This window comes from Polypterus senegalus, chromosome 11 (genome assembly GCF_016835505.1).
Source record: "Polypterus senegalus isolate Bchr_013 chromosome 11, ASM1683550v1, whole genome shotgun sequence".
Taxonomy (NCBI): domain Eukaryota; kingdom Metazoa; phylum Chordata; class Cladistia; order Polypteriformes; family Polypteridae; genus Polypterus; species Polypterus senegalus.
In genome coordinates, this window is record NC_053164.1 from 126,592,087 (window position 1) to 126,616,388 (window position 24,302).

Consider the following 24,302-nt stretch of genomic DNA (forward strand, 5'->3'; position numbering starts at 1 on the left):
TTCAGTTTTGACTGCAACTTTCATTTCCACAAAAGTTTATGGAAAAAGAAATGATACAATGGTTTCTAGCTATGCTTTCTTCATATTTGTCATGCTGTCATTGTTAAAAGAGAAGTAATGTCAAAAAGATTCCTGTTTCTTTGTAATGCAAGTATAATCTGAAGTTCTTTAAAGAAGAACATTTAAAATGAAAATGAATGTGGTAAGTATTTTTTGCTGGATGTTCTGGGTGCTACAGTATTTGTGGTATGTTTTCTTTGGTTTTTGAATGTAGCATATTTTCGGTGAAGTTGATGTTTTTTTTAATACTTTTATACAAATCACTGCTTATAACACCCAAACTTACAATGTCTACTTTTAAATGCACACCTGAACACAAAGGGAATATATGGCTAGGAAGAATAGACCAGCTCTTCAGATAAAAATTATAGTTTGCGTCCAAAGAATTTTCAGCATGAAAAGTGGATTGTTCATTATAGACAGAGTAACCACAATAAGTATTCTTAATAGATCTTGTAAGATCTTCAGAAGTGAAGGTTGGTGTTATTATATAACTGCAGCTTCCTTTAGCATTTGCAAGAAAGAAGATTTCCGCACTGACCCTCTTAAGCAGAAGGCTTCTTTTTATTTTCAGTTTAGATTTTTTTTTGCCTTATACCTCACCACAATTTTTCCTTTTGCATTAATAGTTTGGATCCCCTTTTTTCACACAATGTTTCATTTGTTTTAAACCACAAAGTATCTTGTTGTGTTGATGCTGGTTCTCAGAGGGTTTCATTCAGTGCAGTGGCAGGTATAATGAAGAGCACATTACACTACATCAAGTCTCTGCCAGTTTCCTGAGGAAAATGTTAAAAGGTGTATCAAATATTTAAACACTGCCAAGATGTGGCATCCAAGAGTTTCTTTCATGCTCTTCCAATTGAAAAATATTTTGCATTTGTTAAATAGCTGAAAATTTTCATTTTTAGAAATACTGTTCATTTTACTGCATGTATTACACAAAAATCACATTAACTGGCAAATCAACTTTTCATTAATGTAATAAAACAGCAAGCCGTGAAAGAAGGTGCACTGAGATATAAAAATAGACATGTAGTGTGTAGTCATATATGCTCATCCAATATTAAATGTGAGATGTGACGATTTCAGAAGAAAATTAGAAATACTGTATAATGCATTTGCTGTATTACAGATCCCAAAGTTGAATGTAAACAAAGATTCCTCTTTCAGTACCAAGTCGTCTAAGAAGAATTCTAGGATTTCAAAGCGTAATATATCATAAAATACGGCAAAAGATATGTAGGATGTAACGAATGAAAACACTACTGTCACAGTGATTGTTAATGCATACTTTTAGTCACATGTAGTCATATTAATTGCCTGATTATCCAATGGAAGTGTGTAATGTTTCATACTGTCATGCAAATGCAGCTCAGAAAAAAAAAAAACGTCCTTCATTGTAGCTTATAAATAAGATTAGTATATGGAATATAATGCATAATTACCTAAAACAGTTCTAGCTGGTGCAATTTATTCAACAGACAGTACCAGTCTACAAGTTTGTCATGCTATAAATACCATGTTTCATATGAGTGGAAGCCAACAGCATGTTGGGGGTATAAGAAATTCCTTGCCTATGCTGGATAAATCATCTGATGTGTCCACATATATAACAGATTAAAAACAGATTTAGTAACTGTTATTTCAGATACACTTTTGGATGGAAATATCTATTGAATTACAAATAGTGCTCAAATTGAGATCCATTAAAGTATAACTTTACACCTTGAGACATTACATATATATTTAAGAAATGATACCTGAGTTTTGGTCTGAACTAAAACAGATAATAAATTTTGAAATCCCAGATTACCCTTTTTTGATGAAAACGGCATTTTGTAATTACAACTGTGATATGTAAAAACATTGAAATTTAGAATAAACAGAAAAAAAAAAACTATAATCACATCCAGTGCAAGCGAGTTTCAACAGAGAAACTTAAGCTTAAAATGTTTGTCAAATACAAGTGTAAAATGAAAATACTATGTTGATATTGAACCAGTATAAATCTCAATTTTACACTTATTTTAGTCCAGTTTAACTGTAGTTCAAAGCTCAATTAAGGAGCTCAGTTCCAAGGAGGAAGGTTATGTTTTCAGGAGATCAAACCTTTGGTAAAAATGAGAATCCATTTTAATGACGATGAAATCCAGTGTAGATAAATAGATTGTAGATTGTAACCAAAAGCTATAATAATCCAATTGCAAGTGAAGTCCAGTGTAAACTGATCCTGCTCCGATGTAGTACTGAAGATACCATATGGAAAAAGCAAAAATATCTTCTCCAAATGAGGTACTGACATACCATATGGGAAAAAATAAAAAATATAAATAATCTGTTGCAATATGGATACTATTTCCATCTAAATGTGTAAGTGTATAAACAAGGTCAATGCACACTTTTGAAGTATTATCTAAAACAGACAAATGATTCGAGGCTCAGGAGTATTGCACAAGACAGGTACTGGAAGTTGGAGGAATAGGCTCTTATTCCTCAAAGGATTTTATAATTTGTGGATCATCTATCTCAGGTGCAGAAAGACAAAACAATCTCACAAATAATTACCGGCTATACAGAGTGTGTAACAATGTATCCAAAAATCATCCTAACTCAATCCTAATGGCACCCGCTGAGCTAAAGCATGACCTCAGGAAATCTTTGAATGCGCCATAGGATTTTTTTAAATAAAATAGCACACAAAGCATTTTGAACACCTGTAGGCTTGATACCATTGCAGCAAAAGAGTGAAAAGGAATAAGATAAAAAAAAAATACTGGAATAGTTCTCATTTTTGCTTTTTTGTCATTGTTGTGGTTCCACTTCACTGTTGTAAACAGAACAAACTGATAGGAATTGGAGAAATCCAACCCTTTTCGGAAAGCACAGAGTGACAGAGCTCACAAAACAACTTCTTGTTAAGTGATGAAGTGCCTGAGCATTAAGAAGAATTATTAAAAGCAGTACCTCACATTAAGTGCGGCATACTCATATGTGTCTGCACTCATTGGTCTGTACATAACCTGGCACTGGCAGCCAATGAGAAAAGCTACAACTCATGCCACTGATAATTTTACCTGGACATCTCTGAAGAGCAAGCAGGCATCTAGTATGACTAAGCACTGCCTTGGCTCAATCAAATCTTACCCAACATTTACTCCCCATCTGAATCTGAAGATGCGGGAAGAGGTATTCATTCAATCAGGCAAGATCCCAGTGAACAAATCAGACAACAGCAGAGGAGCTAGAAGAAGAAGAGGATGAAGCAGAGGAAGATGATGAGAGTGAGTTCCAAAAGAGCCACTTGCGTTTGGACTGGCGTTTTTGATAAAGATAGTCCTCCTTTTCCCGCTCTTTACGTGCCCGTTGATAATGGTCATCTTCCTTCAGATACCACACAGGCGGCCAACGATGTTTCTCAAAATACTCCTGATTTTCTGAAAACACAGTCAGCAAGCTCATTAACACACACAGTATAAGAAGTATCATACCCTATCGCTACATAACCGCCCTGAGACGCAATTGTCGTATAATAGTTGAAAATGACAATAAGAGGTATTAACTATTGTGATCACTAAATATTTATATGCCTTTCCTTTTTGACTGTGTTAACAGAACTTCAAACACAAAAAAGGTGAGGACGTGCATCCTCTAAACAAAAGATTTTTCCATAAATACAATATAAGTGAAGTAGGGGTGTTGTTGAAACAGAAATTTCATGGAGACCATTTAACAGATTATACCTACTTTTTCACAAGATAGAAACTGTACATGTTTACCTACTTAGCTGAACTGAAGTGATAAGACTACTGAATTTTGACCTTTTGGAGTTGCAATCAATATGCATATTACATAATGGAGTAGTTGTCCGGAACTCTGGCATTACACACAGTTAGCAAAAAGTAACATACCATACACCTGATTACACTACCCATATTATGCTTCAGTGAAAAATGTTTTCATTGTTTTGCCAGTGATCAGCCAGTGACTTCTTGTTTGTATTAGTAACATAATGCTGCATATTTTCATTGGATAATTCACTTTCCTGCAAGTATCTATTTTTTTGATAGGTTGAGTGAGTTTTCAAGTGAGAATAAGGAGTTTTGCTAAATGTATTATTGTTTTGTGGATGGTGACAGCTGTTTTGACAATGTGGTTCTGTGATGATCAATACGGTTGAGTGACTGAGAAAACCTATAAAACAAAATTTATTTTCTTGTAGTGGTCGTTTACATAGATTTTTGGAAATGGCCCAAATGGATTATGTAAAATTCATTTTATCTTCAGGATAGAGACCGACAGAACTCTGACGTAATTATATAAACCTTGTGATCAACCTTGTTGTGATAAGGTAACAGGATTCTGATAATGAGTGCCTTTCTATAGTAATTCTGAAAGTGTATTCTCACCTTTTTTTATTAAAATAAAACTATTAAAGTGTCATATGTATTGCTGTACATTAAAAATGATACTTTCATATAACACTACAAAAAGGGTAATAATAGGTTTTGCACCAACTTGCACTAACAGCATTACCTTTGATGAAACATCTAAAAAATCTTAAGATTGAATTACTTATATATTGGCATTTTTATCATTTTAATTTAAATTAGTGCCATCTCAGGAATAGTATCCACATTTTTTTACAGAGCTAAACCTATTAACAAACTGATATTTAGATCTGGTCAGGTGTTTTTATTAACTTACTGGCCGCACCACAGTCACACCTTTAGCTTCTGTCATACCTGCTGATTTGGCCCTCATGTCTCTTGGAAACTTACGACACACATTGTTATAGTTGGTACAGATGTGATGCAGGCACCAGCTGCCAAGCTGAAGGGCACAGTGAAACTGAAGACAAGGGAAAGAAAAGAAAGATGCTTCAGGTGATGCTTTATAACTAGGACAATAAAACAATTGTTTGCCAGATGGTGTCTATCTGGGAATGATTCCAGTGAAAAATAACTGAGTTGTAAACTGTAGTGTGAGGACTGTCTTTCTCTCATGAAGTTTCAAACTGGCAGAATTCTACTCACAAGATACAAGAGGTAGATGGGGTTGATTTAGGAGGTAAAAGGTGCTATTTATAAATATTTATACAAGAACCATAGTAGAAAAATTAGGCACATATAATATCTAAGCTGAACCTAAGCTTGCAAATGCATGTTTAGACTTGCATATTTGTATACTTGGACATTATGGGTTTCGTTCAGAAGAATCTCTGAGCAAAGTAAATATTATAGAAGGTAAAATTCATAATTATTCTGCAGTATAAATCCAAATTCACAAGGATTTTAAGCCTAGAATTCATATTCCTACCATAGCCAGAGTAGGATATTTATTGATGTGGAAAACCAAAGCATTTTTATGACAAAAACTGTCATAACATAAAAAAGGCATGAAAGTAGAAGGTGAAGTTTATGTTACTTATCATGAGCAAAAGATATGTGCAAAGATCAAGGGAACAAATCATGAATAACTTCATGAAAGTATTCTCATACAATCTAATCTCTTTTCATAAGAAGGCAGTGTGCCTTTACACAGTACCTGTGCCATCTCTAAATAAACCAGCACGTCCCCATCAATGTCAGCTCCCATTAGGGTTGCTTCCATCAATAAATTGACAGTGTACTGTTCTGTAATATAAAATTAAGAAACCTTAAGCAAACTCTATTACAATTAAAACACTATTAAAATATAACTAGAAAGAAATAGCATAGACAAAGCAAAAGATCCCATGAGAACTTAGTAGCTTTCTGTTGCCTTTAAAAGCATATCAGTTCTTTCAGAATTTGAAATTACATGTAGAATATACACAGATTTTTTTTTTACTTTTTAAACTATTAACAAGTTAGACTACGCATTGTACAACATGCAGATATGTTTGGGAGCTTAGTTAACTGTGTTGACTGTGTTCATTTTTGTTAATTTACTAAATCAAAGACTGAGATATCACATTATTGCTTATTAAAATACTTGGTAACAATAAGTCATATGTTAAACCATTACAGAGAGAAACAGAGAATGTCATTTTAAAAATAAAATATAAGAAATAAGTGTATTAGTAGAGTACATAAAACACATTTTTAATAGCATTTTACCGACTGAGTCCGGACAAATTGTAGTGGCTGAAATAACTTTCACAGACACTAGATGAACATTCAAGTGATGTAAAAATTGCGTTGATGGCTGTTCTACTGTTAGTTCTAGAAGGTCTATGACTACAGTAATTGTAGTTAGAATTACTTAAACAAAAGTATTTTGAAAGAGATACCCAATGGACAGTTATAATCTATCTTGAGGTCTTCCCACACATGTGTAGGCAGTTAACATGGTGATGAGTTCAAGGCCATGTTCCTGATCCAGTGGCCGTTTCAATAACTTGTATTTGGCACTTGTTTTGCCATCAGGGTTGGCTATTGGCCATGTAAAATGGGTGAATATACTAAGCTGAAATAAAGTTTCAACTTGAAATCCATCCATTATCCAACCCGCTATATCCTAACGACAGGGTCACAGGGGTCTGCTGGAGCCAATCTCAGCCAACAAAGGGCACAAGGCAGGAAACAAACCCCGGGCAGGGCACCAGCCAACCACAGGGCACACACACACACCAATCACACACTAGGGAAAATTTAAAATCACCAATGCACATAACCTGCATGTCTTTGGACTGTGAAAGGAAACCGGAGCGCCCGGAGGAAACCCACGCAGACACGGGGAGAACATGCAAACTCAATGCAGGGAGGACCCGGAAAGCAAACCCGGGTCGCCTAACTGCAAGGCAGCAGGGCTACCCACTGCGCCACCATGCCGCCCTTCAACTTGAAATCTATATATATAATTCACTAAGGCAAGATGACCATAGAAAGCACACCGGAAGGGGCGTGGATTCACTAAGCCGCCGACAAGTGAGACACCTATGGCGCAAGTAGGAAGGAGCCACGCCCACCAACTCCAAGACCATTGGATACGACGACAACTCGCAGAGCCACGCCCACCAACTCAGACGCGACGACACGGAAAAAATGGCGTCATTTATATTCGTCTGTCGTAGAGGCAACATGCAGCTCCGACCCACGCTGACTGTTCATAGAGGCATGTGTCTCGCGGAAGTGAATCGCCATATGCGGCGTGTAAAACGGTCCCATGGGATCCTTAAAACATTCCTTTACAACTGAGGTTAGAACACAATGAAGTAAGCAGTCTTTAAAAAACGAGTTTTCGGTTACGACGCACGACCGCGTGCACCCTGGCAAACTGTTTTACACGCTACATACAGCAATTCGCATCCGTGACAAACATGCGTCTTCTTAGATGCTCCTGCACTTTGTACACACCCCCCTCCCACCATGGTCAGGTGTCCTGGTGGATTATATATAGAAAGGCAGCCAAAATCGCACAGAGCAATGAAAAGTCTACGTGAGTCACAGGTACATCTGGACTGTACAAAGACTCGAGTGACGAGTTGAAGGTGGGCACATGAGCAGGCAGTGTATACTGAACGAGAAACCAGCAGACTAACATGACGGGGGGAGCGGAGTGGATGTCCTTCTCCTCTCCTCCCGTTCCACCCTGAGCGCCACACGGACGATTGTGTGTTGGTTCGTTCCGTGCATTGGTTAAAACCCAATGAAGGAAGCAGTCTTTAAAAACAAATAAGCCCTGTGCCTCTGTTTCATTACCGTCTCACCTGCTTCACCAATGCAGGCCCCGCAACAGGCGGGGCAGCCAACCAGGTAACCAAAGTCTTTGGGTTCAGGGGGGAGTATGGTTACAAAGCTGAAACTTAAAGGAATTGATGGAAGGGCACCACCAGGTGTGGAGCCTTTTGCTTCATTTGACTCAACGCAGGAAACCTCACCCAGCCCGGACACGGACAGGATTGACAGATTGATAGCTCTTTCTCGATTCTGTGGGTGGTGGTGCATGGCAGTTCTTAGTTGGTGGAGCGATTTGGCTGGTTATTTCCGAAAACGAACGAGACTCCCGCCTGCTAAATAGTTACACGACCCAACAGCAGTCGGCGTCCAAATTCTTAGAGGGACAAGTGGCTTTCAGCCACGTGAGATTGAGCATTAACAGGTCTGTGATGCACTTGTATGTCCGGTACTGCACGCGCGGTACACTGAATGGATCAACGTGTGTCTACCCGGCGTGGGAAGCCGTTGAACCCCATTCGTGATGGAGACCGTGGCTTCCAATTGTTCCCCACGAACGAAATTCCCAGTACGTGCGGGTCATACGCTCGCACTGATTACGTCCCTACCCTTTGTAAACCCCCATGGTCGGGTGACTTGGTGGATTATATATAAAAAAGCAGCCGGAACCGCAAAGAACAATGAAAAATCAACGTGGAAACCGACTGAGGCGGTGTTTGGAAAATTAACAGTCAACGTGACTCACAGGTGCGTGTGGACTGTACACAGACGAAAGCGACTCAGGTAGGGAGTTGGGGGCAGGCACATAAGCGGGCAGTGCGTACTGAACGAGCGCCGTTCAACCCCATCCTTCGCTTTGGAAGGAGAAAGCGAGACGGCGCTCCTCCGGTTTTCAGTCACGGACAATTGTATGTTGGTTCGTAGCGTGCATTGTTGCAATGTTACTTTTCTTGGTGGTTTATTAAATTACAGATTTTTCAAATGTTTAGTTTTTCCTCTGTGCTTAAAAATCATTTAAAAAGCGGCCTGATTATGCGCCGTATGCTACGCCGCGGGTTGGCTAGTAGTAAATAAATTGTAACTGAGGTTGTATGGAATGTCTCTCTGTTTTAAGATAAACAGTTTTCAAAATTCACTATTCTTTTCAAAATACCAGTTTTTGATATTTTAAAAATGTGTACTATACTCTGCCAATGCATTTACTAAAAAGGCCTGACAAATGCTTGATTCTGTATTGCTGAACCAATTTTATAGCCCTGAAAATGCTACCATATATTTTTTTCAGCAGTACTACCTTTTACATCCAAAAGAGAAACAAGAAATGCAATGCTTAAAAGATACAAGTTAAGCACAATTGCCAACATCACATTGCTCATTTGTTTGTTTGTGCTAGTAAATAAAGAGACTCAAATGAAAATTATGAATTTAGAGCTTCTGCTTCTAAGATATCAAATAGTAGTAATTAGAAAAAAATCCAATGTAGTTGAGTGTTGTGAAGCAAAAAATATGAATATACTGTAATATATATATATATTATATATATATATATATATATATATATATATATATATATATATATATATATATATATGGTGGTTAATACTTTCTTTTTATAGGTACTATAACTAAATGGTTCTATTTGTTGATCTAAGTCATTAATAAAATACTATTATTAAAACAACTTCATCTCATTTGCCCTGATGACTAAATAAAATGACTTATAGTACAGTAAACTGCAAATTAAGAATAATCTTCTCACCAGTTAATGCCACCAAATGTGGTAGGCACAGTCGATTTGACAACACAATAAGCTCCATGGCATCAAGGTCTGGACGTGAGCAGAACTGTCCCGTATAAAGGTACTCAAGTACAGCACGCATGCAGCTACGGGTAGTATTAGGCAGCAATACCTGGGGAAGAAAAAAAGAGTAACACCAAACAAGAAATATGATGTATTTATGATTGTAATTTGGGATGCTTTTAATTCTGTTTTGACCTAGTGAGCAGCTAGTTTCACACTAGATTTCTAAAACTAGAACAATATATTTAACTGCAGTTTACTTTTCATACAATGATTTATTTTCTAATAAACTGGCCATCAGCATCAAAAAGACTCTTTAGTTTTGATCCCTATATTTCTCATCTTATTGGAAATCAGTATGAAAAATAGTATGTGCATCTCTTTCATTTATTTTAATTATAATGGTATATTTACTTTTTGACTACACATTTGAGTCTTGCTACAAGTTTTGGTATGAAGAGCCTGTAACCAGTCTGATACCTATGTTTAGGGTCAGAGTTCTGTAAATAAGGCATAGCAGCAATGGCAAATTATATAAAGATCAACTGTATTATATACTGTATTAATAAAAATTTTATAATTTATAAATTGCTTAACAATATAGCATCTGATATTTGAATGTTGTAAACACAGGGAGTTCCATCAGCTCTTTTTAAATTTTAGTGGCTTATAAATCAGATGCATCTCCTATTTGGGTGCACAGTAGTATTGGATCGATACTAAAATTTTGTCTTTGGTATCAATACCACCTTTCACACTTCAGTGCCAGTACTAAAATGATACAGAAGCAAATAATGGATAACTTTCCCTCCCCTGGGTTGCAGCTGCTTCATCCCCCCAGTTGGCACACATGAATGCTGCCCTGCTCTGCTGCACTCTAGTTACCTGGAGTGAGAGGAAACCCAACTGCCTCACTATCCACTGCACTGATATTAGCATAAATATATATGCTGTATACAAAGTATTTACCATGAACTTGATGTGCTCTTTTTCAGTCCATGTTAATTTTTTGTCAATACTTTATTGGTAGTGATTTAGTTAACTATTTGCCTAATTAATTCATTCAATCACATAACTTGCAATGCACAGCAATGCAGTGTACCAGATACCAAAATATAAATGAAACGTTATCCTGTACATGTACAGTATATAGTTATAGGACTTCTCAACATGACTCTATAAAAAAATAAAGAAACAAAAAAAAAATGTTTTTCTTTAATTCTGTGCATGCCAATGGACTGGCAGCCTGACTAGAGCTTTTTCCTGTATTGCACCCACTGCTGCTGGGATAGGCTCTGGTCTCCGAGTTAGATTAAGCGGAATTGAAAATATTTTTTTATTTCTGTGTTACAATGCTTATGCATCTTAAAATAAGTACACTAGAAAAACAAAAAAAAAAACCTGGGCATGTCATGTTGTGATTGAATAAGTCATCTCAATCTTTCATCTTTAGAAAATTCAGCCTAGTCGCTATGCTGTTTAAATGGCATTCATAAGGCTAGAATTTCAATGCACTGCAAATGATATACTCATAAAGAGTTAATATTAATTATTTAAAAGATAGCAGCACTGAAGCAACATCCTATTCATTACTAATTAACACATTTATAAGAAACATATTTATTGTTTTGCTTGATACTGAAACTAATTAGCCTTGAATAATTATTTCGATACAAGACACATATTAAAGAGACTCAAAAATGCACATATTTTTAAATATGGTCCTTTTAGTGTTACGAATGTTCCAAAAGCATTGCAAAAGGCAAGAAATTGAAAAAAAAGCCAGATAATATTGTTTTCTGAGAGGGGGAAAAAATGAAATCTGAGACATTTTTTAACATGCTTCTAAATTGTGTATTCATTTTTTGTGCATTCATTTTTTTGCCTTGACTAAATTTCACTGCAATTGTCTTAAAGAATTCTTGGTTCTACGTGTTGACACAAACAACTGTACTAGGATTCCTCTACCCTGCCCAACTTACCTCTTTGGTAGAGCTCTCAACAAAAGGCCCTCCAAACATGGCTGCCATCCAGTCACAGCTAGAGATTAATAAAGGTTTATGGGCCATAATTGTCCCATCATCCAGCTTAAATACAACATCTAGGAAAATTGTAAAAAAGTTATGAATAAAGCCATAAATTCAAACAACCATTTATGCAGTGAACCAAAAATTAAATAAATAAAATTACCCATCTACATGTAAAATATAAAATAAAAGTTAGATATTGCAGACTTCATCAACTTCATCTATTTTCAAATTTTGCTTTGTCCAACTGGAGCCGGAGTCTATCTAGTCAGCCGGAAACAGGAGTCAGCCCTGCGATGCTAGTCTATCACCAGGCACACACATGCAAAAACTCTCTGAACTCCAGTTGGTGGACTATGCTGGGTCAATTGGCTTGTTCTTGTCTAAAATGCTCTAATGACTTATAGATATGAGGGCAGATAAAAGCAATACTCAACCTATGAGGGTCTTTTGAAATAAATCCAAACTAATAGCAAAATCCATGCTAAAGGCATTCAAGCTAATGTTTCAAACATTTTTACGACCCTAACAAATCTAACCCTCATGTAATGCCCCTCCAAATATCAGTTCTTTTTATGTATTTTGTAGAGTAATTATACACCATGTGATTTTATGTTCAGCAAGCATGCCCAGGGAAGAGGGAACCAAGAATATGTCAAAGTGCACTGCACATTTAAAAGTCTAGATGTCAAATGAAGTGTTAAGTAAAGCCTTTTGAAAGGTCAACACAAATAAGCAGAACCTCTCAAATTAGGACTGTATGATTAACATGGGGGCATAAATAACAAAAACTAAATTCAGTTTTATTAGAGGCTATGGGGTACTTATTCCCCTTGCAGATGAAAGGGACAACCAGAAAGCAAAAGGTGTAAGTTGTGTACTTTATACATTTGGCTTTCCTTATTGAGGTGTACACATTGCATAAGCTGTAACTTCCCAGGATGTGCTCACCAAAAAAAGTATACTATTATCCAGATTATAGTCTATAAACAATTTGTTGTATAATGCATATGGCAGCCTGAAAAAATACAAATGACCTTAAACATTTGATTATTATTGATTACTTTTTTTATTGATTTACTTATTTTGATTAATATTATTGATAATTATGTCAACCTATAATAATTCAACTAATTTAGTTTAAGACTTACATAATGCTATGGTTTCAAGGAATTAAAAAAAAGTCTATAAATGTCTGCCTTTAACTGTATAAATAAGTTTTAGCTAGGAATCATTAATGATACATTATGTTCACATTTCTAACTCTCGATTTGATGTCATTTATGAAAAACAATGTGAATAGGATCAGAGAACTTGTTCAGCTGAATAACCTGTTCTTGTAAAATGTGTTCTAATGCTCCAATATGCTGGTAAAATAAAAACTAAGAAGTGAAGGAGGAAGGTTAAGCACATACTCACATCTGTGGCTATGCTGGTCAGTGTGGTTATAAAAGAAAAAGTACCTTCCAACAAAACCTTTATATCTTACATTTAACTCAGCTAAAATGCGCTTGCTACTTTGTAATATTCTAAGCCAGGAAGTTGCCATGACAATTTTGCTATGTCTATTGTTCTTCTAAGATACCATATGTTACTAAACGTTAATTACTGTAAGAGCTAGGCACACCTATGACACACCACCCTTCAAGATGCCTTTGCATTTTACCTGAAACATCAAAGGCCATAAATATCTAATACAGTATGTACAATGTCACTGCATGAGGCAAGAATTTTACAAATAAATATTGGTGTAATACTGGTTGAAATTATAGACATGTGTTTATGATGAAAATAACCAATTCTTATAGATTGAGGGAGGAGAGAAACTATTGCAAGTACTAGCTCAATAAGAAGTCTAGATGATTTAGAAACAAAATATTTGCTGTAGTACCCTGATAGCATGGTTGACTTCTTATGTGGTCCTAACCAATGACTTTCTTCCTTTATGGATCTGCTTCCTATTTTAATAAACAGCTGTCCTCCCGTTCTCTTGTGCTACTGACTTCTAGATCATTTATTTTTATTACATCTTCAAGAACAACATATAACATCTCACCTGAGAAGTTTCCTTTGGCCAAGCACTCTTTGACACGATTGGTACGACGCACATGGAAAGCCTTGGTAATTTCCTGATTCATGAACGCTTCATTGTTGAGAATGTTGGCCACCATCATTCGCAGATCAAACACCTCTAGCAGCTCCGCAATGTGAGCAATGTGCATGAGCTCCTTCTCATGTTCATCCAGCTGTCCTGTGTAAAGATATCGTAGAACAGCACGGAAAGGCCCTGGTTGCACTGATGGATCCATTCGAACTACAGTCATAGGCCGTAAATTGTAAGTAACTGGATCTTCCACCATTTCCTCCTGAATACTCACAAAAGCCCGACTCCAGGTATACAATAATCGACCTCTCCTGGAATTCTCATAATTATCACCTTTTAATGTTCCATCACTAGTGGAGGTCCTCAGATTTGACCTATCTCCTTCATCACTGCTCTCAGACACATCAAAACTAGCAGCCCGCATAAGGAGGTCACGACCCCCTAGTGGCTGACACTGGGTATGGAGATAGCCAGCTGTCCTGTCAGAGTCACAGTTCTCAGGGCTCAAATCCATAAGAAAGAGATCATAAAATTTAGAGGAGGAGGTGGAGAGGTAGATTTTGTGTGCAAAGATTCGTAGGCGCTCCTGCAGGATGAGAATTACATCCGCACAAAGAGGGTCTTCAAGAAGTCGCCCAGGGTGCTCCTCAATTGTAGAAGGTGGATCAGGTACTAAGATCATAGGTGGTGGTGGCTTGGGAGGAAGGAATGGTGCCTGGAGCAGAGGCCGCTGCACATTGCGCAGATGTGATTTCCAGAACTGTAAGTGGCGCCTTGAGATAAGTGCAGCTCGAATTGCATTGTCAAAGACATCCTTTACTCCAAACTGTGCCACAACACTTGTCTCATAGTAAGGTACTCCCAACTCTTTTGCCACTTCTCTACCCTTTTCTGGGGCCAGAATTTCATTGGGCTTTATAGGTCTGTGAAAAAAAAAAATCTTTAAACTGTAAATATTGTAAGCCAAGTACTTAAGCAGAATGACACAAGCACCAAGTAAAAGAGCATTAAGTTAATATTTGAGTTTTGAAATTGTTAAAACAACTTCAATCCTGCTTTAATAAAGTTTAGTAATTGACAAATATGAAAAAAAAATAATCAGTGCTAGATACATTCATGCAAGAAAGAGGGGCATATAGCTTAATATAATACGAATCAGTTCTCTATGTGAAATAAATGTAATATTTAAAAATGTCAAAGAAAAAAACATAAAAAACAGTTGCTATGGATAGCCTTAAAAAAATGACAGCATCCAATTATTGGTTTGAAGGGTTATTATTCACATGAGCCATGATTAGTGAGTATAACTATCTTACCTGTCCTAACTAGCAATGCCTTTTTTTAACACTGTCGATTTTGACCTTCATATTTGGTCATTATATCTGACCTTTTTTGTATGCATCTATTACAATAGCATACATTGATGTTTGTTTTTATTGGGTTAGTTTATGAGGTCACCAAAGAGGATTTCTATCATTCAACATCATGCAGAATAAAACTTGGCTATCTCTATAATAAATATATATATAGCAGTGGTGGCAAACCTATGGCACGCGTGCCAAAGGGGGCTCAGAGCCCTCTCAGTGGGCACGCACGCCGTCGCCCGAGCACAGAGTTCGTTACTATAAAGCCAGAGGAATGCGGGGCCGGGCTGCTCCCCTCACCGCTCCCCTCACCGCTCCCCCTCTTCACGCGCGCCGGAGGACTTTTCTCACATCACCCACCCCTCTGCCCAGCAGCCCAATGGGAGCGCTTCCTTCCTTTCCTGTCTGGGGTAAGGCGGGCGGCACACATGCTGCTTGAGGGTGCGGCACGGACTGCAGCCTTTTGAGTCTGTGATTCCCATGGTAGGGTTGGAGGGGATGTGGTATAGCGGGTCCACAGCTCAAAATTGAAAAGGCCAGTTTTAACAGATAATTGCCGCTTTCGCGCTTAAAGAGGTTATGGTAGAGTGGCGGGCGGTTTCCGCTTTGTGATGCGGCAGTCCTCGCTTAAGCGCACAGGTGAGGAGTCGTCCGCATCTGTAATTATTGCCGGAGTTGCTAATCGCCACACCTGATCCACGACCCCGTAATATATAATGGAAGCTTTGGGGGCGGAGCTTAATAGGGAAGACCTGCGTGAAACACTTAAGAGGATCGAAGGGCTGACAAAGGACAGCACAGTTAGTTATGAAAATGAAATTCTTAAAGTGTGGAATTCTCTGCCAAATAATCTTAAGTCAATGAAGGCACTTGAGATTGCTTTCCTTACTTTGTTTGGAACATCTTATGCTTGTGCGCAGCTGTTTTCAGCTTTGAATTAAATCAAATCTGACACCAGAAACAGACTAACAGATGACCTGAGTGCTGCATGTGTTGCTCTCAAACTTACAAAGTATGAGCCAAGGTTAGACAAATTATCAGCATGCATACAACAGCAAAAAGCACATTAATTGTTCAAAAGCATACCGAATGCAAACTTTTACCTTTCAACAAAAAGTTGTTTGTATCATTGAAAGCTCTGTTATTATGTTTTTCTTTTAAGACAAAAGATGTTAATGTATGAGTTGCTTTTCTAAACTAAAAGCTCAGTAGATAGATAGACAGACAGAGCATCAGTATTGGCAGTTCAGTCCAATTTATCATCCAGCTGCACTCCCAGGTATTTATAGGTCTGCACCCTCTGCACACACTCACCTCTGATGATCACGGGGTCCATGATGGGCCTGGGCCTCCTAAAATCCACCACCAGCTCCTTGGTTATGCTGGTGTTCAGTTTTAGGTGGTATTCAGGTTAAATTGCCATGTTGGCACTTTGCGATAAATAAGTGGGTTTTGGATTGCAGTTTGGGCACTTGGTTTCTAAATGGTTCGCCATCACTGATATATAGCATGTAGAAGATCATCATTTAATATCATACCATAATATCTCAATGTGAGGCCATATATGTTGATTAATAAAAAGTGGCATTGCTACTCCTTCAACCCTTTTTTACGACTCACTTCACAAAAAAATATTTAAATATGGGAAACATGTTACTGTGACCAACCTTCTTTATTGCTTTTGGTGAGATATTGTGCAAGAGCTTTATCAATGTCACTGTGAGCAAAGTTGCAATTAACTGCTGATATGGAGATATATTTAGAAGTGACACCAAGCAATATTAAACAAATTTTAAAAATGCATTTTTTTTTTAGCAGTGCACCTAAATAAAAATATGAGCGTTATTATACATTGTCAATCCAGAAATCTACATTTACACTTCTTACATGATTCAACTCAGAATAACTGCTATTACACAGATACTTTGTTTCTTTTCTTCACATGACTAACAGGTTTGCAAATGATGGCTGGTATGCAGATATTCTTCTCAATTTACAGCTTTTGTCTGCTCAGACCTTTAAAATGGGCAGAAATCTTTAAGCTTGTACACAATTAAACATTTCTGTCACTTTACCACCCAACCACCCAACCACCCAAATAACCAGACTGCGACTTAGACCTAGGAATGTAATACTCGGATCTTCACCCTGTAAAATAAGCGAACCAGCCAATGTGGTGCAATGTCAGATGCACAAGGGAATACAAAAGTGCATATACCTGACGAGCCCCAGTAAGGTCGAAACACGTGTCATGTACTCTTTGAATTATTTGGCAGATATTGTATAACATATCTATGATCTGCTTTTCTCAACTGAGAGGATGTGGCAGACGTTTGCGACCATAAGTGTTACTTGGTAGGTAACCACCCAATTAATCAGATTGTGTTTCAGACCCAAGAATGTAATACACACACACACACACACACATACACACATATATATATATATATATATATATATATATATATATATATATATATATATATATATATATATATATACACACATACACATACACACCTGTACATATAATCCAAAAAACTTGCCTACGGAAATTTAGAAAATATGGATAAGATGAGTACTTTTTAGCTTTTTAGGTCTGTGTGACATTTGTTTACAATTTCAAATCATGTGGTATTTCTGCCTTACTGAAAATGTATATAATCAATGTATATAATTTTAACTCTTAAAACCAGAGTCAAGTTATCAACACAAAAATTAACTGAGCACATGATGCCACAATCAAAAGTAATCCCTGTAGAGATCACAAAAAAAGGTTGCTGGCATCTACATGAAGGGCTACAAACCCATTTCTAAAACGCTGGGACTCCAGTGAACCACAATAAGAACAAAAATCTCCAAATGGAAAACACTGGCAACAGTACTGAATCTTCTCCTGAGTAGACAGAATGCCAAAATTACTTTAAGCATAATAAAAAATAACTAAAAACTGCATGTTTCTCTTGCGTTAGCAAAGATAACTGTTCAAAATTCCACAACCTGATTGACACTTGACAATAATGGGCTTTTTTAAAGATTAGCAAGTGGAAACCACTGCTAAACAAGAAGAACATTATTGCTTATCGTGAATTTTCAAGAAGCACCTGGCTAATCTTTTTAATCTTTTAGGAGAATAATGTATAGATAGATGAGAGAAAAGTGGAAAATTTTGGACAACATAATTTAAATGTTATATCTAAAGGGAACACTGCATTTCTTACTAAGAACATCAAATCAATAGTCAAAGGAAATATAAATAAGAATAGCTGAAAAGAAGCAAAATTAATGTTATGTACTGGCCTAGACAAAGTGCAAAACTAAATCCAACATGGATGCGGTAATAGGAGATGAAATGAGAAATTCATGTTTAAAACTTGTCGATAGTGCTTAATTTAAGCAGTTCTACAAGGAAGAGTAGGCTAAAACTACTCAAAAAATCAGTATAATACTGATTTACAGAAATAGTTTGGTTGAAGTTACTGTAGGTAAATAAGGCTTTTTCTCATGTGGTTTATCAAATGTACTGTGTAATTACTTTTTGACATATTGCCAGTAGGTGCTGCATAAAATTGTTCATTTTATAATAGTCATAATTACAAAAAACTCAGAAGTCCTTTATTTAATGTTAGATTTTGACTAGAGACTTGAAAACAATTCACATCAAAAATATGCAATAAGATATGAAAATCAGGAAGGAGTCAAATACATTTTCACAGCACTAAAAAATTAAACATATTTCAGTTTTACTGGATTATTCATTACTCTTTAATTTTTTTAGTGTTTAGTGTACCTGGCAAGGGGACGTCTTGCCCGATTAACAGCTTCCAAATCAGCATAGCGAAGATCCAGCTGACAACCAACAAGAATAACAGGTGCCCGTGGGCAGAAATGCTTGATCTCTGGATACCACATTGTTTTAACATGATGGAGAGAGTTAGGGTTGGCAATAGAGAAACAAAGAACAACCACATCTGACCTGATGGAAGAGAAAGATTGACAATAATACATTATGAGAACAGCACATTTACAAAAGCATTCTGATGGGAAACTAATAGTTTTGTGTAACAGAAATAACCACTAAAAAGTCATCCCTATGAAATGCTGTAAGTTCATATAAACATTTATCAAGAGACCTTTGGCCTCTGAACATTCACTGGAATGCATGAAAATTTTACAACTGAAATGTACATAACACTTTTTGAGTAATGATCAATATTTGAAACGGAAACTACCCTTTCCAGTAGCTTAAGTGCAATGCCCACAGTATTAGAAAGCTAAAGGAAGAATTAGGTCATAAGTGTTCTGCAATTGGTCACTTTTAACTTAAGAAATATCCTGACCAAAAAAAAATATATATATATTAACTACAGATAAAAGGGTTGTGATACTTCGTAGTAATTGCTGCTTAAAACTTGAGTTCCATCTCTCTACTTTTACCACAGCACCCTCTTTGATTATTAATCCCCACATCTATTTACAATAAGGATACCTTCTGCATACTTTACAGCAATGGTGATGTCTCTTCCTAGATGCAGAACCCATTCAGCTTTTGTTAAATCATAGAATACGGTGCAAATCCCTGCCATGGAGACTGCAAAAATTAACAACTCCTACTGGAATGCCATGAAGAATGTCCTGATGGGGCACATTAATATTCTGACTATGAACAAGTCAGTCTTCAGCTGTTCCTGCTCTACCTCACAAAGCTGAAACCTAATTTTGTTTAATTTCATATGGTGCTCTCCAGGAGACATTCTTACAGAGACATAAGTCCATGGCCATGAATTCTTTCCTTCACTAATGCACAATATTTTCTTTTCTGGACACTCTGTACTTTATTCTAGTTTCTTAACTTGTTTCTCTTTATAGTTCAGTGATAGTTTTGGACTACTCTTATAAAGATAATTTATTCCTTTTTAGTACTGTTAACTTCATATATGATCTTATCTTATGTGATGCCTTCAGCTTTTGTCTATTCTTATCATTACTGCTTTATTCTACATATACTGGGATGTGGATTGTGAAGATGGAGAGAGTATAGTAATGGAGACACTGAGTTAGTAAGGTTTACTTTAAATCAATGGCTTTTTGATAACTGCTGGGCACTGCATGTTGTATTTGTAGTTATTTTTGACCATCACTGTGAAAACAAATACTATTAAATCATGGTTTCTTCTTCTGCTCATTGTAAGAAATGTGGTGTGCTCATTCTTCTGAGGAGCAAACTGCATATCCTCTTGTTTTGAATTCGATTGTTAGTTTCATTTATAAATTTATTTAATAAATTAAATAATTAATAGACACTTCAAAAATAATTATCTGCCCTCTGTGTGACAATTTCACACAGCATTGTTATGACAAATTTAAACCTCTACTAGTTCATTCTAGATGATCTGCAGTGCATCCGGAAAGTATTCACAGCGCATTTTTTCACATTTTGTTATGTTACAGCCTTATTCCAAAATGGATTAAATTCATTTTTTTCCTCAGAATTCTACACACAACACCCCATAATGACAACGTGAAAAAAGTTTACTTGAGGTTTTTGCAAATCTATTAAAAATAAAAAAAAAATTGAGAAAGCACATGTGCATAAGTATTCACATCCTTTGCCATGAAGCTCCAAATTGAGCTCAGGTGCATCCTGTTTCCCCTGATCATCCTTGAGATGTTTCTGCAGCTTAATTGGAGTCCGCCTGTGATAAATTCAGTTGATTGGACATGATTTGGAAAGGCACACACCTGTCTATATAAGGTCCCACAGTTGACAGTTCATGTCAGAGCACAAACCAAGCATGAAGTCAAAGGAATTGTCTGTAGACCTCCGAGACAGGATTGTCTCGAGGCACAAATCTGGAGAAAGTTACAGAAGAATTTCTGCTGTCCCAATGAGCACAGTGGCCTCCATCATCTGTAAGTGGAAGAAGTTCGAAACCTCCAGGACTCTTCCTAGAGCTGGCTGTCCATCTTACCTGAGTAATCGGGGGAGAAGGGCCTTAGTCAGGGAGGCGACCAAGAACCCGATGGTCACTCTGTCAGAGCTCCAGAGGTCCTCTGTGGAGAGAGGAGAACCTTCCAGAAGGACAACCATCTCTGCAGCAATCCACCAATCAGGCCTGTATGGTAGAGTGGCCAGATAGAAGCCACTCCTTAGTAAAAGGCACATGGCAGCCCGTCTGGAGTTTGCCAAAAGGCACCTGAAGGACTCTCAGACCATGAGAAACAAAATTCTCCGGTCTGATGAGACAAAGATTGAATCCTTTGGTGTGAATGCCAGGCGTCACGTTTGGAGGAAACCAGGCACCGCTCATCACCAGGCCAATACCATCCCTATTCGTGACGCATGGTGGTGGCAGCATCATGCTATGGGGACGTTTTTCAGCAGCAGGAACTGGGAGACTAATCAGGATAAAGGGAAAGATGACTGCAGCAATGTACAGAGACATCCTAGATGAAAACCTGCTCCAGAGCGCTCTTGACCTCAGACTGGGGCGACGGTTCATCTTTCAGCAGGACAACGACCCTAAGCACACAGCCAAGATATCAAAGGAGTGGCTTCAGGACAACTCTGTGAATGTCCTTGAGTGGCCCAGCCAGAGCCCAGACTTGAATCCGATTGAACATCTCTGGAGAGATCTTAAAATGGCTGTGCACCGACACTTCCTATCCAACCTGATGGAGCTTGAGAGGTGCTGCAAAGAGGAATGGGCGAAACTGGCCAAGAATAGGTGTGCCAAGCTTGTGGCATCATATTCAAAAAGACTTGAGGCTGTAATTGCTGCCAAAGGTGCATCGACAAAGTATTGAGCAAAGTCTGTGAATACTTATGTACATGGGATTTCTCAGTTTTGTTACTTTTAATAAATTTGCAAAAACCTCAAGTAAACTTTTTTCACGTTGTCATTATGGGGTGTTGTGTGTAGAATTCTGAAGAAAAAAATGAATTTAATCCATTTTGTACCCTGATGCGCTGTGAATACTTTCCGGATGCACTGAATTTTGTTATTAAAATTATTTTCTTACAGTATTACATTTTAACATTGTTTTTGTTATGTCTTTGTCATCCCATTTTCTGGATATTACTTGATATTAATATTTACACTCCATGAGTGTGGAAAAGACTGCTTCTGTAAAGGCTTCCTTCTGAGTTAATCGCTCTTATTTGGAAACAGTTATCTACACCTTCTTTAACATGATTAAGGAAGCCACCTCTTCAAGTCGTCTGAATCCAAACATTAATATAACAGCCATTATGCTGCTCCTAAAACAAGACCACGACCCCACACACTGTCAAAACACCAGTCTCTTCTCACTCATGAACTCAGATACTAAACTTCTGGCTAAAGTCATTGTTCCTTGGTTGCAAGTTATTCATAAATTACTTCATCCAAACCAAACTGATTTAACAAGCCACCCTTGCACACACACCAATCCTCAATTCAGCCAATTTGGTATCAATGCTCAACTTAATACATAATAATTTGGGGGTACCCAGTGGAACCAAAACATGTGTAAAATATCCAAACAACAAGCAATCAATGAAATGATGAGTGATTCAAATTCAGAAACAATGGAACTAAAAGGCAGAAGTACTAGCCATCCTCAAATAAAATAAAGAAAAAACAAAAGCGTACAGCTATTTTTTGATAAAAATAGTGATAAATTTAAGAAAAATGTATGTTTTCAGCTGTTCTTAAATTCATAAATATTAAAACAATTTTATCCATCCATTTTTAGCAATTCAGCCTAATCATGGTTTAAGGTTTCTAAATTCTCTCTTAGCTATCTAATGGCATAACAGGTGACAATGATTTGGATGAAGACCCAATTAGTAAAATACAAAGTATATTTTATTTCTTAAAAGCATCATTGAAAAAGTGACTTCACCTTCCATAGGCAAAACGACGATCCTTGTGATGATCACCAAAAGTATCCCATAGACGAAGTGATACACTAACATCATCCACTACATCACGTGATCGTTCTAGCACCTAAGAGAAGTTGTGAAGAGAAGAATGTTTTTAAAGAATTCAGTTATTGTAACTAAGTATTTGTGTAAAATAAGTTAAAGAACTTTAAACAGTTGGTAATAAGAAAATACAATCAAATTGCTGTAATTTTACTAACCTCTTGGCATACACGATATTGGTCAATTGCCCAGACAGTTGGTACATGGGTAGCCAGAAGCTGGTATTGTGTTAAGGTGGCATTGCATGCCCTGGCACAAATGAGGCGAGTCTTTCCCACAGCATTGTCTCCTACTACCACACATTTGATGGTTTCAACGTTTGGCCTCTCGTAATCCATATCAGAATCCATCAACTGGGAACTAGAAGTTTTAAAAAAAACACCTTATGACAAAGTATGAATTAATAAAATTGATAAACTCAAACCTTATCATGTTTAGGCAACAAGTTTGATCCCATGTAAATATGCTTAAATGCATAAAGTGACAATTACTACACTGCAAAAATATATGCATTACTCTTAAAGCACACTTTTCTGCAAAGTGGAGTTTGAAATCAAGGAGTTTGGAAGTACACAGCACCCTTGGCTGCCTTCCAATTGGAGAAAAGCAGAATGTTGCGAGTTAATTGTAAAAAGAATACCTGGGGCAGAATTACCATCCACTATAACAAAAATAAGAATTGAAATTAATCAGCAATAATCTAGTATGTTTCTTTAAGTCTAATGTTAGCAATAATGGGGCTGAATCAACATTTAAAAATATTATTACTGCATATTCATTCATTGCAAATTCAGCCTGTACAAATAAGTGTAAACTGTAAAATGTTTTAAATTGCATAGCTTTTTGTGAGGCAGCTGTCTTTCAGAGTGAATGAATCTTTCACAAACTATAGAGTAAAAAGTTGATTTTGTTCTTTTGAATTTGAACTAACTACTGTACTTTGAAAAAAAAATGATGACAACGATCTGTAGTTTGAAACTGGGAAATTTCATCAAACAGGTAATAAACAGCATTTATTCCAACAACACATCAGTTCACTTCCTACCGTTTTCCAGATCAGGGCGAAAGGCGGTAATAGTGCCTATTTCTAACAGGATCATTTGTCTCTGCAACAATGTGTCTACTGAGAAGACTCAGTATTTAATAGCTGGAAAATCTGTGGTGGAAAAGGCTTTATGCATGCAACTTGCATTGCATCTAGCCTCCCTACACGGGCGCAAAAACTACAGCCAGAACAAAACATAGATTTGTACAAGAAATAAACATAACATATTAAACCTGCTTAACCCAAGTCAGAACTGTGAATGGTCACAGCT

General features: G+C 37.0%; 1 protein-coding gene across 3 annotated transcripts in view; it reads right to left on the reverse strand.

Moving 5' to 3' along the window:
* Positions 1–2,745: 2,745 nt before the first annotated feature.
* The window catches only part of LOC120539499 (rho-related BTB domain-containing protein 2-like), a 150,605-nt gene continuing 129,048 nt past the window's right edge, over positions 2,746–24,302 (reverse strand). For all 3 annotated transcript variants that reach the window (XM_039769609.1, XM_039769608.1, XM_039769610.1), the window contains 9 exons: positions 23,145–23,346; positions 22,905–23,008; positions 18,808–18,993; positions 13,606–14,576; positions 11,505–11,623; positions 9,481–9,631; positions 5,608–5,696; positions 4,806–4,911; positions 2,746–3,497 (listed from right to left, as the gene is read on the reverse strand). In XM_039769609.1, the coding sequence (XP_039625543.1) occupies positions 3,286–3,497; positions 4,806–4,911; positions 5,608–5,696; positions 9,481–9,631; positions 11,505–11,623; positions 13,606–14,576; positions 18,808–18,993; positions 22,905–23,008; positions 23,145–23,346 (2,140 nt within the window). In that variant the 3' untranslated portion in view covers positions 2,746–3,285. The remainder of the gene's footprint in view (positions 3,498–4,805; positions 4,912–5,607; positions 5,697–9,480; positions 9,632–11,504; positions 11,624–13,605; positions 14,577–18,807; positions 18,994–22,904; positions 23,009–23,144; positions 23,347–24,302) is intronic.